At 55.5% G+C, this 12,871-nt stretch overlaps 4 protein-coding genes across 4 annotated transcripts; 3 read left to right on the top strand and 1 right to left on the bottom strand.

Annotated features, from left to right (window-relative positions):
* Nucleotides 1-56: 56 nt before the first annotated feature.
* Nucleotides 57-6,100, top strand: BLM3 (Proteasome activator BLM10; the record flags this gene model as incomplete). The annotated part of the gene is made up of 2 exons (XM_064798380.1): nucleotides 57-5,969; nucleotides 6,038-6,100. 2 exons carry the CDS (start codon nucleotides 57-59, stop codon nucleotides 6,098-6,100), a joined length of 5,976 nt encoding a protein of 1,991 aa, XP_064662707.1.
* A 417-nt stretch (nucleotides 6,101-6,517) lies between these two features.
* Nucleotides 6,518-7,797, bottom strand: LTR77_001117 (uncharacterized protein; the record flags this gene model as incomplete). The annotated part of the gene is made up of 3 exons (XM_064798379.1): nucleotides 6,518-6,818; nucleotides 7,032-7,653; nucleotides 7,704-7,797. The coding sequence occupies 3 exons, from the start codon at nucleotides 7,795-7,797 to the stop codon at nucleotides 6,518-6,520; spliced, it is 1,017 nt and encodes a 338-aa protein (XP_064662706.1).
* A 117-nt stretch (nucleotides 7,798-7,914) lies between these two features.
* LTR77_001116 (uncharacterized protein) lies at nucleotides 7,915-8,267 on the top strand (the record flags this gene model as incomplete). The annotated part of the gene is made up of 2 exons (XM_064798378.1): nucleotides 7,915-8,227; nucleotides 8,254-8,267. 2 exons carry the CDS (start codon nucleotides 7,915-7,917, stop codon nucleotides 8,265-8,267), a joined length of 327 nt encoding a protein of 108 aa, XP_064662705.1.
* A 1,794-nt stretch (nucleotides 8,268-10,061) lies between these two features.
* LTR77_001115 (uncharacterized protein) lies at nucleotides 10,062-11,723 on the top strand (the record flags this gene model as incomplete). Its single annotated transcript, XM_064798377.1, is given in 2 exon segments — nucleotides 10,062-11,172; nucleotides 11,185-11,723. The coding sequence occupies 2 exon segments, from the start codon at nucleotides 10,062-10,064 to the stop codon at nucleotides 11,721-11,723; spliced, it is 1,650 nt and encodes a 549-aa protein (XP_064662704.1).
* Between the last annotated feature and the right edge of the window lie 1,148 nt (nucleotides 11,724-12,871).

Genomic DNA, 12,871 nt, shown 5'->3' with positions numbered 1-12,871 from the left:
GCGTTTGAGACCCTCACACATGAGCGCGCACGCTCATCCTTCCTCCCTCTATCAACATGGCGGGTGAAAGCGCCCAACACGACCGCATAGGCCTGCTGGGTCACGCCAACGGCTTCGGCTCAGGCGCGGATGACTCGAGAGCAACATCACCAGGTATAGGCGGCGATCGTGCTCTCATCGGAAGCAGCGGCGATAAGGATATAGACATGGCGCGGCTGGGGCGGACAAGGCCTCGAGTCTTCCCATACGCCAAATACCTTCCATATGAGACGGAGACGCCGGAGCAGAGGGAGAAGGACATGGACGAGATGATCAGGCTGCTCTACGTCTCCATCAAGTCTGGAGACTTTGTGCCGGGAGCAGTGCACTGGACGAAAGAGATAAGAGGGTGGATGAGTCTGAAGTTCGACCTCACACGGAAACAGCGGATATCGCTTGTCGAGCTCTACTACGAGCTCGCGCTTGCTCCTGGTCTGGAGTACAGCGTGGCGGAGAGGTTCGCGAGCATGTTCATGGTTCTGACCAAGAGGAAGCACTACCTGCGGCCGGGAGTGGACTTGACGCTGGACTGGCGGCCCTTGTGGAAAGAGCTGAAGATCTTCGTCCTGCCGTCGGAGAGCAGCACCCAGAACACCTACAGCAGCAAGCGTAATGTGCGGACGCTAACGAAGATGTGCACGTTCGCCCAGCTGTTCTTTGATCCGAAGGAAGTCCCCGCGATGATGGAAGAATTCCTCCCCTACTACAGCATGTCGTTCTCCGAGAATGCATTCGTGGTGCTTGGGCTTTTTAACCTGATGCTGCCAACTGCCGCTCCGCCTTCAGATCAGCCGGACTTAGCACCACAGTCATTCTTGCCGACCTTCTTCCACCTATGGTCTACCATCAACCGCTCGATGATGACCGATACACGATTCTTGGACATCTTCTCCAGACAAGCTAGGGACTGTCTGGGAGCTGAGCACATTCCGTTCGGACCTTGCGGGCTGTTCACGGAGGAGCAATCATCCCTCATCTTTACCGCAGTGCTGAGACTGCTTGAGATTCCAGTGGGGCAGGCAACCACACCCTACAGCGCAACGGTTGATCTGGGTGCCGGTAATGCTATTTTACTAGAGCGGGACCCGAGAAAACATCCTGTCAGCCACAGCATTGCTCGATGGATCGTAATGTCGCTGTCACCACAGTGCCTGGAAGCCAAGGACGGCAAGTCGGTGCTGCACCAGCTAGAAGCGCTATTGCAGGGTATTGAGACATTCTTCCACCCGTCAAACTCCGGCAGCTGGACCAAGCCTCTGGCACAGCTCATCTACTACCTCGCGGACTTTTTCGTCATGCGATGGAACCGCGAGCAGAGCGGCGAGTACGACATTCCGGCTGATCGCAAGCTCAACGACGAAGTCAAGCGTCGATTCGTGCTCTGTCTGAGGGACGTCGTCTTCATGGGCATCTACGCGAAGAGCGGTACGGCCATGAACTACGCGCTTAGCACGCTACAAAGCCTCGCCTCGCTCGAGCCCACACTCATCCTGCCTGGCGCTCTGCAGCGCATCTATCCTGCCATGCAGGGCTTGGTGGAGGTTCACCGTACAGTCTCTTCCATCCGTGCACTCCAGATGCTCAGCAAGATCATTGCCAAGACAAAAGGCTTCAGATGCCATCTCACCACATTGCTTGGGCTAGCTCTACCTGGTGTCGATGCAAACGACTTGGACAAAACGATGCACAGTCTGGCTTTCATCCAGGCAGTTTGCTACAACATCCCGCTGCACGACCTTACCAAGGCGCCCAAGCACGAAAAGAGTGACCTTAATGGGGACTACGAGATGGTCGATCATGGCTCTCCGTCAGCGCAAGGCGGCAGCACAGACCTGGCTGTCCAGTGGATCACCTCGCAAGTGAGCCACTTCGAGCAAGCAGGGCCTGGTCTTGAGATCGACTACGCTGCCGAAATGTCGGATGAGGACGAAGAGGCTATACTCAAGTCTTCGACTGCTGGCTTTTCAGAGTTCATCATTAGCTTTCTCGGCCGGGTGTTCACTCTTCTGCAGAATCTACCTGATGCAGCCAGAGTCAAGAGCGGCAGTCCAGAAGAGAATGTCGTCAATACCCTGCCAGCAACCTTCAGCCCGCTTCTCGCCAGCCTGAGCCCGGAGCTCTACGATGTCGCACTGGAGCACGTCGCACGCTTCGTCTCGAATCATGTCGTACATCAAGCACGAGACGCGATGGCCTTCATCTGCAACGCAATGGTCAAGATCTCACCAAAGAAGGCCCTCGGCCGCTTGCTGCCAGACCTCATCTCCAGCATCCGGACTGAGATCAGCGAGAACGGAGCTGGATCAACTCGGACGACAGGAAGTGAGATTCTTCCCAGAGACCGCGCCCTCGTGTGGCATGTTTCGCTCCTTAGTATGTGCGTTGTCCACGTCGGCAAAGACATTCTCGAGTTCCAGGAGGATCTCTTCTCGATTGCCAATTATATGCAGGATACCTGCAAGGGCATTCCACTAGTGCATGTCAGTAATTTCGTGCACCATCTCCTGCTCAACTTAACTGTGACGTACACCATCGACTATAGCCTGTTCAACAAGTCTGAACTCGAGAAGGGCCTGAGTACTGAGTCCTGGGGACGTACAGTGGATCCGACAACGCTGGAGATCCAGTGGCATGTTCCTGAGCAGGAAGAGCTGGCTTTCGCCACCAGAGTATGCGAAGCGCAGGGAGGTCGAGCGCTGAAGGCTCTCAACGAGCTCATCTCGGACACAGCTCAGATCAAGCGTGATGGCGTTGGCAAGGACTGGTCGGACGAGGTCAGCAGAAATCTGGTACTGCTTCGGCTGATCATCTCGGGCGTGTCGCGACTCTTCCGATCGGATGATGGCTCCGTCACGCCATTCACGTTCGATGACACTGCGGTCAATGAGCAGATGGACACTGACGACGACTCGCACGACCTGAATGAGCCTGATGAGGAGAAGATCAGGCGTGCTTTCCACTACCCGACTGGCTACCCACTGGAGATCGGCAGCGAGTCGTACGAGACTGTCCACAGGTTCCGAAAGACCGTTGGAGAGACGCTGCACAGAGTCCACGAGTTCCTGGTGAAGAACCAAGAAGACGATGTGCCTTGCTTCAACAGCCTGTACACAGCCTACAAGAGCTGGTTCATTGACATCGGCATCGAGCGATCAGCGCACGTGCTGGACAGGCTTACGCGGCTGTTGAGCGCGGACACCCATCCTTTCAAGTTCTCAGGAACACGAAAGCAGTACCCGCGGCCGTTGCTCGTACGAAGAGCCAACCTCTACCACTTCCAACGGCTGCGGTTCAATGAGCACCCACGAGCGGCTTCGGAGCTTGACAAGACACTTCTCCTCGACCTGGCCAATTCGAGCACGTCAGTGTATACCGACATCCGCCGCACAGCGCAATCAGCAGGCGAGCAAGCCATCAAGAGCATCGTCGGCGCAAAGCCGCTCATCATCCCTACGCTGCTTAACGCTCTCGAAGAAGCGCTGAAGAAGGGTGACCACCCTCGCATCAAGGGCGCCATGTTCTCGCTTCTCTTCGGCAGCCTCGCGAAGCCGATCGGAAGGAACTGGAAGTTTGCACCGCGCATGATCAAGCTGTTTATTGAAGTCAGCGACGCCGATCGTCCGAGCATTCAGAAGCTGGTGGGTCAGAGTAGTTTTTCGATCCAGGGTATGACGAATGCTATGGACCGGATGGTCATCCTGGACGAGGCGACGCTGAAGGCGATCTGGCCGGGTGATAGCGACAGTCCAAGAACCGTTGCGAGAACGATCGAAGAGGCTGACGCACTGGTGCCGCCGAAGAAGGATAAGATCCAGCAGAGACGCAAAGTCGTCGAGGCGAAGAAGAGCGAGTTGGCTGCCGAGCTGATTGATATGGTCAAGAAGTCGCATTGGAAGAAAGCCAGCAGGACCGCTGTCATGGTCATCGGGCTCGACTACCGCTTCGAGACGATCGCTTCGCAGGCTATGTTGGAGCTGGTGGTGAAGGGTGTCATTGACCCGCATCCGCAGCTGCGGACACTTTATGCGACGTCTCTTAATGCCATCTTCAGCTTGGTCCAGACGAGAGCGCTGACAGGACACAAGTACGAGAACTACCTCAAAGACGAGCAACATGATCCGGATGAGTTGGTCGCACCGACTGAGCGCGACGATCCGACGTGGACGCAGCGGTATCTCGAAGCTTTCACCAAGCCGGAGACGGACATGTACCTTGACAGCGACTTTCCGGGCTGGCTGGTGTGGCAGAAGACGATGCGCGGGTATCACACCGGACCCAGCAAGCTGGAGTACGATGAGCTGGAGACCAAGGTGCGGAAGCAGATGGGTTCGTACATTGACCGGCATTGGCTCTCGACGTACTTCGGTTACATGAAGCAAGAGCCGCGCGACCAGCAGGCCGATCGGTTCAGGATGCACAGCTCGATGATTGTCGCTTATGCGATGGATTTGCTTGCTGCTGGGCTCACGGTGGCGACGTTTGACGATGTCAAGGATCTGGCGCAAGCGGTGTATGGTGATGGCAGCGACAAGCATCAGCACCGCGCTATGGCTGAGATCATGGGCGCTATGCTCTCGAGCGCGGAGGACTTCAGCGTCGAGCTCAAGGAGAAGATTTGGGAGTTTGCGTTCCCGATTCTGAGGAGGATCTTCACGGATGGTCTGACGCCGGAGAATGCTTCGTACTGGTCTACCCTTGTCACGCTTGTGGTCGGCGGGAAGGATCCTCGCCGAGCGTGGCCGATGATCGACTGGTTGGCGGGTTTCCGTCTGGACATGGACACCAATGCTGCGTTCAAGGAGAGTTCGAAGATCACTTTGCTCGGACTGGTCATCAGCTCGTGTGGCTGGCACTTCCAGCTCGAGAAGCCTGTCGTGGAGAACTTTTTGCAGCATCTCGATCACCCGTACAAGGGCGTAAGAGAGGTCATGGGCACGACGCTCAGTACGATTTTTAGGACACGGTATCACGAGTCGTACAAGGACATCCCGTCGCTGCTGGAGGACCAGCGCACTGCTTCGAGCGTGGGAAAGAGGCCTTACCAACCTACAGAGGAGTTCTCGGCGATTGTGAAGGATGTCTTTGAGCGGCTTGAGAAGTGGCGTAAAGAGCGACCGCCGGGGATTCAGACACCGACACCTTATACACAAGCCAGCAAGACCGTGTTGCTGTGGCTCGACACCTCCCTCGCCTCCTACGACTGCACCGTCCTCGTCCCCTTCTTCCCGCACGGCTTCATGGAGCAGCTCCTGCACATGATGGACATCAAAGAGGATCCGGAGCTGCAATCCCTCGCCTACCACGTCTTCCGCCACTTACCAAACATCCCGCACCGGCCCGGCGAAGACACAGCATTCGTCGCCTCTCTCATAAAAATCGGCCGCGAATCGACGTCCTGGCATCAGCGGCTGAGAGTGCTGATCAACATGCAAGTCATCTACTTCCGCCACATCTTCCTCATGCCCCTGAAACAGTCCAACGACCTCTTCGTCTGCGTGAGGGGGATGCTCCACGATCCGCAGCTCGAAGTTCGGCTCGGAGCCGCCGCGACGTTGGGCGGCATGGTGCGCTGCTCGCCGACTGGGTTCCGGAACGAGAAGATCGACGAGCTGAAGAAGCATTTCTACAAACTCCTCGTCGATAACCCGTTGCCGAAACGGCCTAAAGGCCAAGCTGCGCCGAGTGGCACGAACACCCCAACCCAAGAACAGAACCGCGTCGTCCTGGCCCGCCACGCAGCGGTTCTGGGTTTGGGAGCGCTGGTGCAGGCTTTCCCCTACACGTCACCGCCGCAGGAGTGGTTACCGGAGGTTCTGGCGACGCTTGCGGGGAAGGCGGCGGGGGATCCGGGGATGGTGGGGAAGAGCGTGAAGACGATTCTGAGCGATTTCAAAAAGACGAGGCAGGATACTTGGCAGATTGACGTTAAGGTATGTTTGCTCTTCTGTTGTATCGATGGCGGGTGTGGGGTGAGGCTAATGTGTTTTGTGTATTACAGGCGTTCACGCAGGAGCAGTTGGAGGATTTGGAGGGGGTGTTGTGGAAGAGTTATTTTGCTTGAGCCGATGGGCTGTTTGGAAGGTGGCTGAGTGGGTACGCTGAGGATGCTTGATTGCTTTACTGGCATAGCGTGGGCGTTTTCGCGGAGATGGGAACGATGCATGGTGTGTGGGAAAGACTTCAACGTGTATGAGGGTAGCGGTGGCGAGGCATTTGTCTGGTGTTCACGTTCAGCGGTCAAGATGGTGGGTTGGAGGTGGTTTAGATGAGTTGTGGTATTGATCGATGAAGACGTGCTAAGCTTTCTGTCTCGAGGCTTCATACCCTGTGTTCAATGCCTTCGTTCCAGTCGTCAAATGCTTGTTCTCGCCATGTTCTGTGGAACTGCAGGCAACGGTCTTGAACGACTGCCCCGCCACCAAAGCTTGGAGTGGGTGTCTGCGTATGTTTCCAAGCCCGCTCTGCGCTAGATGCCACCTCATAAGAGCGAATCCAAGCCGTACTCACGAGACCTCTGACCGAACCGAATCAACCAGCCACTACCTGAAGCCTCCAAGCGAGCTGATCTCGTCCTTGACATTGCGCGAAAGTCCTTGCGAATGTCGCCCATTGGCAGATACGGCGAGCCCGTCCTCTCAGTGTATTCGACCCCGGCGCCTCGCTTGACCACCACCGGCACCTCTTTCTCGTACTCCGTAGGGTCGTCCATGATCGCATCTGCCACTTTGCCATCCGTTGAAGGGTCTTCGACGTCCGCGATCGTTTGGTAGAAGACGTCGCTTTGCTTGAGATTGAGTACGCAGAACCGTCCCAGTTCCACTTGTACGTTGTTTCCACTATGCCGCTGCCATCATGCTTCCTGGTCCGTCATTTCCTGGTCTGCAGGCTCGCCAGCATCAAGCCAATCTTCCAATTCACCCCCCGGGATATCCGGTACATCACAAAGCCCCGCCCAATCAATTGCCAACTGCTTCGCCTCTGCATGAACGTACCCAGTACCATATTCTTGCATCCACTTCTCGACATCCTCTCGACCTTGGCGTGCCGCGTTCCTCTTGGCCTGGCGGATGATTTGCGAAGCCTCACGCCGATCTGATGTTCCCATATAGTAGAAGCGCTGTGCAGCCTCGCGTGCCGGCGCCCACCAGTCGATGCCGTTGCTGATGAAGCAGCCGTCGAGGACTTTTCCCGCACTTTCCTCGTCCTCGATTGCTTTGAACGCGTACGTGATGTCGTCTGGAGCGATCGATGCTCCACGCGACACTTCATTATTAAGAAACTTGGCCCAGTGGATGAGCGAACGGGGGTTGGGGTCGTCGGACCATTTCTTGGAGATGGTGAAGTTGATAACCAAGACGGTATTTCCGGCAGCAGGGTTTCGTCCAAAGCGTATGTTGGCCAGTGGGGCTTCCTTCGAAATGCGCTGGAAGAAGAATCGAAGCGGATCGAATGTCATGTCTTCAATGTCTGCCGTGATTTTGGTGACGTTGTTGGGCAATGCCATCTCCAGCACGGCGCCAAATTCTTGTCGAACTTGATGAGAGACCCTATGCAGCGGATGCGAGCTCATGATGAGACCTTTGCATCGAGGCAGGATCTTGACCGTGGTGACATCTATTGCAGCAGTTAGAACAGCCGACAGGATTCAAAGGCATGCAACTCACCAGGTGTGCAGTATCGGTAGATCATATTGCGCATTTCTGCCGGCAGCTTAAGGAGTTGGAATGGTGCTCCCGCGACCGGCTGGTCAGACGGCATGGTTGTCGCGGATAATGGTATCAGCTCTCAATACGTCGATGAGTAAGATGTCGAGGCGAAATTTCAGTTGAAGGAAGCCTCTGAGCCAGTAAAAGGTAGGTGCTGATCAACTTTCACATGAAAGTCATAAGCTTGCGGCTGCTCCCTTTGGGACTAGCGCCATCTCTGTGGTTGGCTCGCTTCTTGCTCAGTAAACAACTTCTCTTGCAACCTTTGACAGCAAAGTCTTCGCAGGCCTCGAGACGGCAAGATGGCGACTCCAAGTACGGCCAAGAAGCCGAAGAAGATGAATGGCCACATCTCGTCAACTCGTGCTTCATGTGTCCGTCGTTTCACCAGCTGGAGGACAGCAAGCTTATGCGACTACCTCGAATGACCCGCGACCAAATCTGTATGGAAGCATTCCGGTCTACTCGCTCCACCGCTCAAGGTGAGTCCTCCATTGTCGATATTCAGACCTCGAGGTATGATCGTCGATTTCGTCCGTATTGTCACTCCTTTGTCGTCGCATTCGTAGCTTCGATGATGGGCCGCATCCGGATTGTTCTTTGTCGATTTCGACCGGAGCAGCAAGAATTATGGTTATGTGATGGGTCGTCATCTCATCTCGAGTCGCGCTATCGTGACCCAGTACCGGGACCGTTGAACATCCTTACTGCGATGGCCGCTCCTTACATGGCTGGCCCAGTACCAGGTGGTGCTGGGCCACTACACAACGACCCTACGCTGGTTCCCCCCACCTTGCCCTACGCTGTCCCGGGTCTCGTCGGTGTTGCGCCGGCACCAGCAAACTTTCGTCCGACCGGGTATATTGCGGCAAATGCTGGTCCCCCAATACCGGCCCCCGTACCAGCCACCTGCGACGACCGATTAGAAGTTGAGGGCAACCCACCCGCCACTATCGCTCTTGCTCCGTGTACGGACGCTACATTCCCAGGACCCGTCCCGGCTGCGACTCACAATCAAGTGAAAAGCTGCACGGGCAACGGAAACCTTCATCCTGTGGGCCCCCCGCCTTACACGGTCTGCTCACAGTGTACTCACAACACGCGTAACCAGCAATGGATGCAAGACATTGTTGCCAACTTAACGACTCATCCAATCACGCTACTCGCTGGAGCAGGAGCGATGGGCGGAGCTGCCCCCCAGCCTATAGCTACATGGACGAATTTCCTAACCCATCTGTGCCGCGACTGCGAACGGACGGAGAGAGTGCTAAGGTGGCATCGCGCCCGTGGCGCCGTTGGTGTTCCAATTGTTCCACCCGCAGCTTTACCTTTCATGCAGAACCCAGCGGACAGCACCTGTACCTGCGCATGGCAGACTTGGCGTGGGCGAACTCCGACGCAAGAGCTGTGTATCCAGCACAGATTCCGCGCCGCTTGCTTAGACCACAATAGGCTGTTGGTAATCCGTCAGCAGAACGATCAGTGGCTCCGACAAATCACGAGAGAACCCGGCAATCCGAACCAAATCATTCGCGCAAGCCATCAAAAGATCACCGGCCGAGCCACGCGAGGAGTGTACCGCGCCTGTCGCTGCGGTGCAGAGATAGTCAACGACGGCAATCCGCCCCTGGTAGCGATATGCATGGGTTGCGAAGGCATTGTAAGTCAGATCCCACATCTCTTCAAGTGTGGCAACATTGGCCAGCATGCTGATTTTCTCTTCATCAGGTCCATCTACCGGCGTCGGTCCTTGCTCCCTTGGCGGGCATATACCTCAGACTCAGGCCTCGTGATATGAGACTCCGTAGAACGCAGATCTAAAGTTTGTTTCGGCACCTAAGCCAGCCATATAGACATGCGATCATCCACGTGTGCATATGCGACCCGTCAATTGAAACGTCGATTCTACTTTTCAATCAAGCATACTCACCTACGGCTATGCATGGCCAGACATAGGTACACGGAGTGTAATGACCCGTGGTTGGCGTCAGCTAAGCCCACTCTGATGGTGGAAAAAGGCAAAAATGGGTCGTCATATGCTCTGAGGCGTTGTTTCAAGTTGCGATCTGGTGGCGACCGCGGCAGCGCGGTATGTCGCCTTTGGCGTACGTCTGGGGGCTGCTGTTGCGGTCACAAGAAGGCGGCCTCAAGAAGAAGGCAAGGCGAACGAGTACGCCTCATTCTGTGTAGCATACCTTCGTGATGTAGGTAGATAAAGCAGGGGAGGTCGTCCACCGGAAGAACACCATCCGCTCAGCCTTGCGTCGCCCCACTTTCATATGATCGACAGCTTCCAAGATCCGATCGTTCCTGATGATGCTTCTATTTCCATTCATTGATGGAGCAGAAGGTTGCGCTGTTGTCTTGAAGGGCCATGCAGGCTACGATGTCGACAACGACATATTCTCATTCTTGGGTTACGAGGCAAGCATGACCATGGCCTCCTCGAGCCCTCCGCCGCCGTACGAGTGGCCCAGAGCCAACAACCATGCCGCTCATATGCAGCAGCAGGATCTCTACGAGCAGCAGTCCGGATCTCAGACACTGCTACCAGCGACCCAGCCGAAGACACCGCGAAAGAAGAAGTCTGCGTGGACATCGACCACCGAGTTGAGAAGAGATGGCGGTGCACAGCTTGGACAGCAGCGACAAGGCTGGCACAGCACGAATAACATTGTAGCGGCATCTCACACGAAGCCTATTGTTCGAGCAGCAGCATGCTTGGATACGGTCGCTGAGAGACTACACGATGTTCTGTGCCGGGTTGACCGCGGTGGACAAGGCGAGGACCGTCTGGAGTCTCTTACTCGCGAGCTATCCTTGGACGAACCGAGATATACCGTACCCTCAGAAGTCAAAGAGAGATCGTCAGCTCAGCGAAATCAGAAGGAGCGGACGAGGGTAGCCTTCATCAACATCCAAAAATCCTGGATGTACGCGAACTCAAGGCTGCCGCCGCACATGCTTCCTTATAGAGCGTACCTCGCTAGCTGGCAGATCTATTGCAAAGCAGCTGAGGCGTCTAGCTCTGTCTATCAACGTCCGAAGACCGGTGAGAGGGAAGACTACGTGGAGGCGAATTGGCGCAGAGGCACGAAAGCGATGGTCCTGAAGAGTGTTGCCCAAGATCACGACAAGGTCATTGTTATTGCCATCAGAGGCAGCCAATGGAATGTTATCGACTGGGCAGTCAACTTCACCGTAGACCCGAAGGTCCCAAGCGACTTTCTGGACGATGAAAACCCGTGCCACGAAGGATTTCTCCAGGTTGCTCGATCCATGGTTCGACCGGTGGCAGCCAGGCTTCGGCAGTTGGTCGAGCAGGATCCATCGCGGCATACAAGCTCTCTATTATTCACCGGACATTCTGCGGGCGGAGCGGTGGCGAACTTGCTGTACTTGCACATGCTTTCGCAGAAGGCTGAAAGTGAGCTGACAGTACTTAATGGAGTCTTCAAGCGAGTTCATTGTGTGACATTTGGCGTTCCGCCGATGGCATTGCTGCCGTTGCAGAACCCAGCCGGCCACAGACATAAGCGGAATGAGTTCGTCTCGTTCATCAACGAAGGCGACCCAATCGCCAGGGCTGACTTTGACTACATGAAGTCGCTCGCCAGCCTCTATACCACATCAGCGCCTGAGAGTTCTACCAGGGACCATACAAAAGGTCTCCGGCAGAAGATGTCCAGGCAGAATCTCAAGGCACCAGCAGTTCAGCCCGTGCAGACAGGAGTACCTCCGATCTGGCCTCTGCCCAGCGCCACGCTATCGAACGCCGGCCGACTTGTGCTGTTGCGAGAGAAGCCAGGTCACCGGACTAAAGTGGAGGCTGTCTGTACGTCTGACGAGCAGCTGCGCGGTGGGTCTTCTGCTGTGGCGGTGATCTTTGGTGATCCGGTGATGCATCATATGGAGGTGTATGAGCGCCGGGTTCAGAACTTGGCTATTACTTCTGTTACTGGGAAGGAGGTTGGATGAGAATGCTGGATATGCAGGCGCTGGAATCATTGCGCACGTTGTCACGAGTACGATTTCCTGCAGTGGGGGAGGACACCGACCTGTATCCTTGACTGCAGCCGCAGATTTTGGGATCAGAAGGCTTCAACAACGCTGAATCGAACGATGACTAGGATCGTGGACAGGGCTAAAGGCCTGTACTGACGAAGAATTGCGAACCAGACCCGCTCTTCAGCCCGACGGAATGGCACCTCAACCATGCGCGCAATCTGCGGCACTCGTGCTGTGATCCGATCGGCACGGCATGCAACATTCGTTGGTTACACGGACGACCTGTCACTTTTTGACGCAGCCACCCCTAGCAGTGGTCGTGGGCCCGAAACTTCTCATCGACCCGGACGTGTCTGCATTGCTCACTCCTCGTAACCCATTTGCGAGCAGCACGAAATCAACTACATCACAGCCGCCGTCCCAATGAGCAGAAACGCCTGTCGCGAGAACATCTTGTGCTGGAGCTACCACGAGGCCATCGAGTGTCGGGTGACCGGACATGCAAGCTTCCGCAACATCATCGAGCCTCACGGCAACCCGCACTCTTCTCACCCTACCAGACCCAAAGAGAAGGACATTGCTTATTGCTAAGAGTGCACAGCTGGGTGTTGCAAGGCTCCCCGATCCTGACGAAGATCCTCGAGAAAGGCGCTGAGCCTCCATGACAATCATTCGAGCTCTATATTCAATCCATGAGCCCTAGGAGGTACGCATGGGAAGGGATGGCCGAACGAGAAACCACTGTTGGAAAGGTGGGCTCTCTGAGGCTGAAATACCAATATGTTGGTTTTCAATGCTGACCGCTTATATCAGCTCTAGCGTACGCTCCGACATCAACATCGATAGGTGGTGTGGTGTTTGACACTTGGTGAATATGGACAAAACTGGGTGAATAACCAAAACGGCATACAGAGCTGTCATGTTTGTCCATTTGCCTCGCAGTGTCATGACACCCTTCCTTCTGGCTTCTTCGATCGAGGGTGGGCAAACATCATGCACTTCACTCAGCTACTAGGCAAACTAGGTTACCTGGTTGCCGCCTTCTACATATTTCTTCTTTCCCTTCCTACCTCATTCGCAAGCACTCACAGCCGAAAAGCTGCTCTGCTGCCCACCAG

Source organism: Saxophila tyrrhenica, assembly GCF_035928015.1.
Source record: "Saxophila tyrrhenica strain CCFEE 5935 chromosome Unknown scaffold_2, whole genome shotgun sequence".
NCBI lineage: Eukaryota > Fungi > Ascomycota > Dothideomycetes > Mycosphaerellales > Extremaceae > Saxophila > Saxophila tyrrhenica.
The sequence above is the reverse complement of the archived record's forward strand: the minus strand, read 5'-3'. Positions and strand labels throughout refer to the sequence as shown.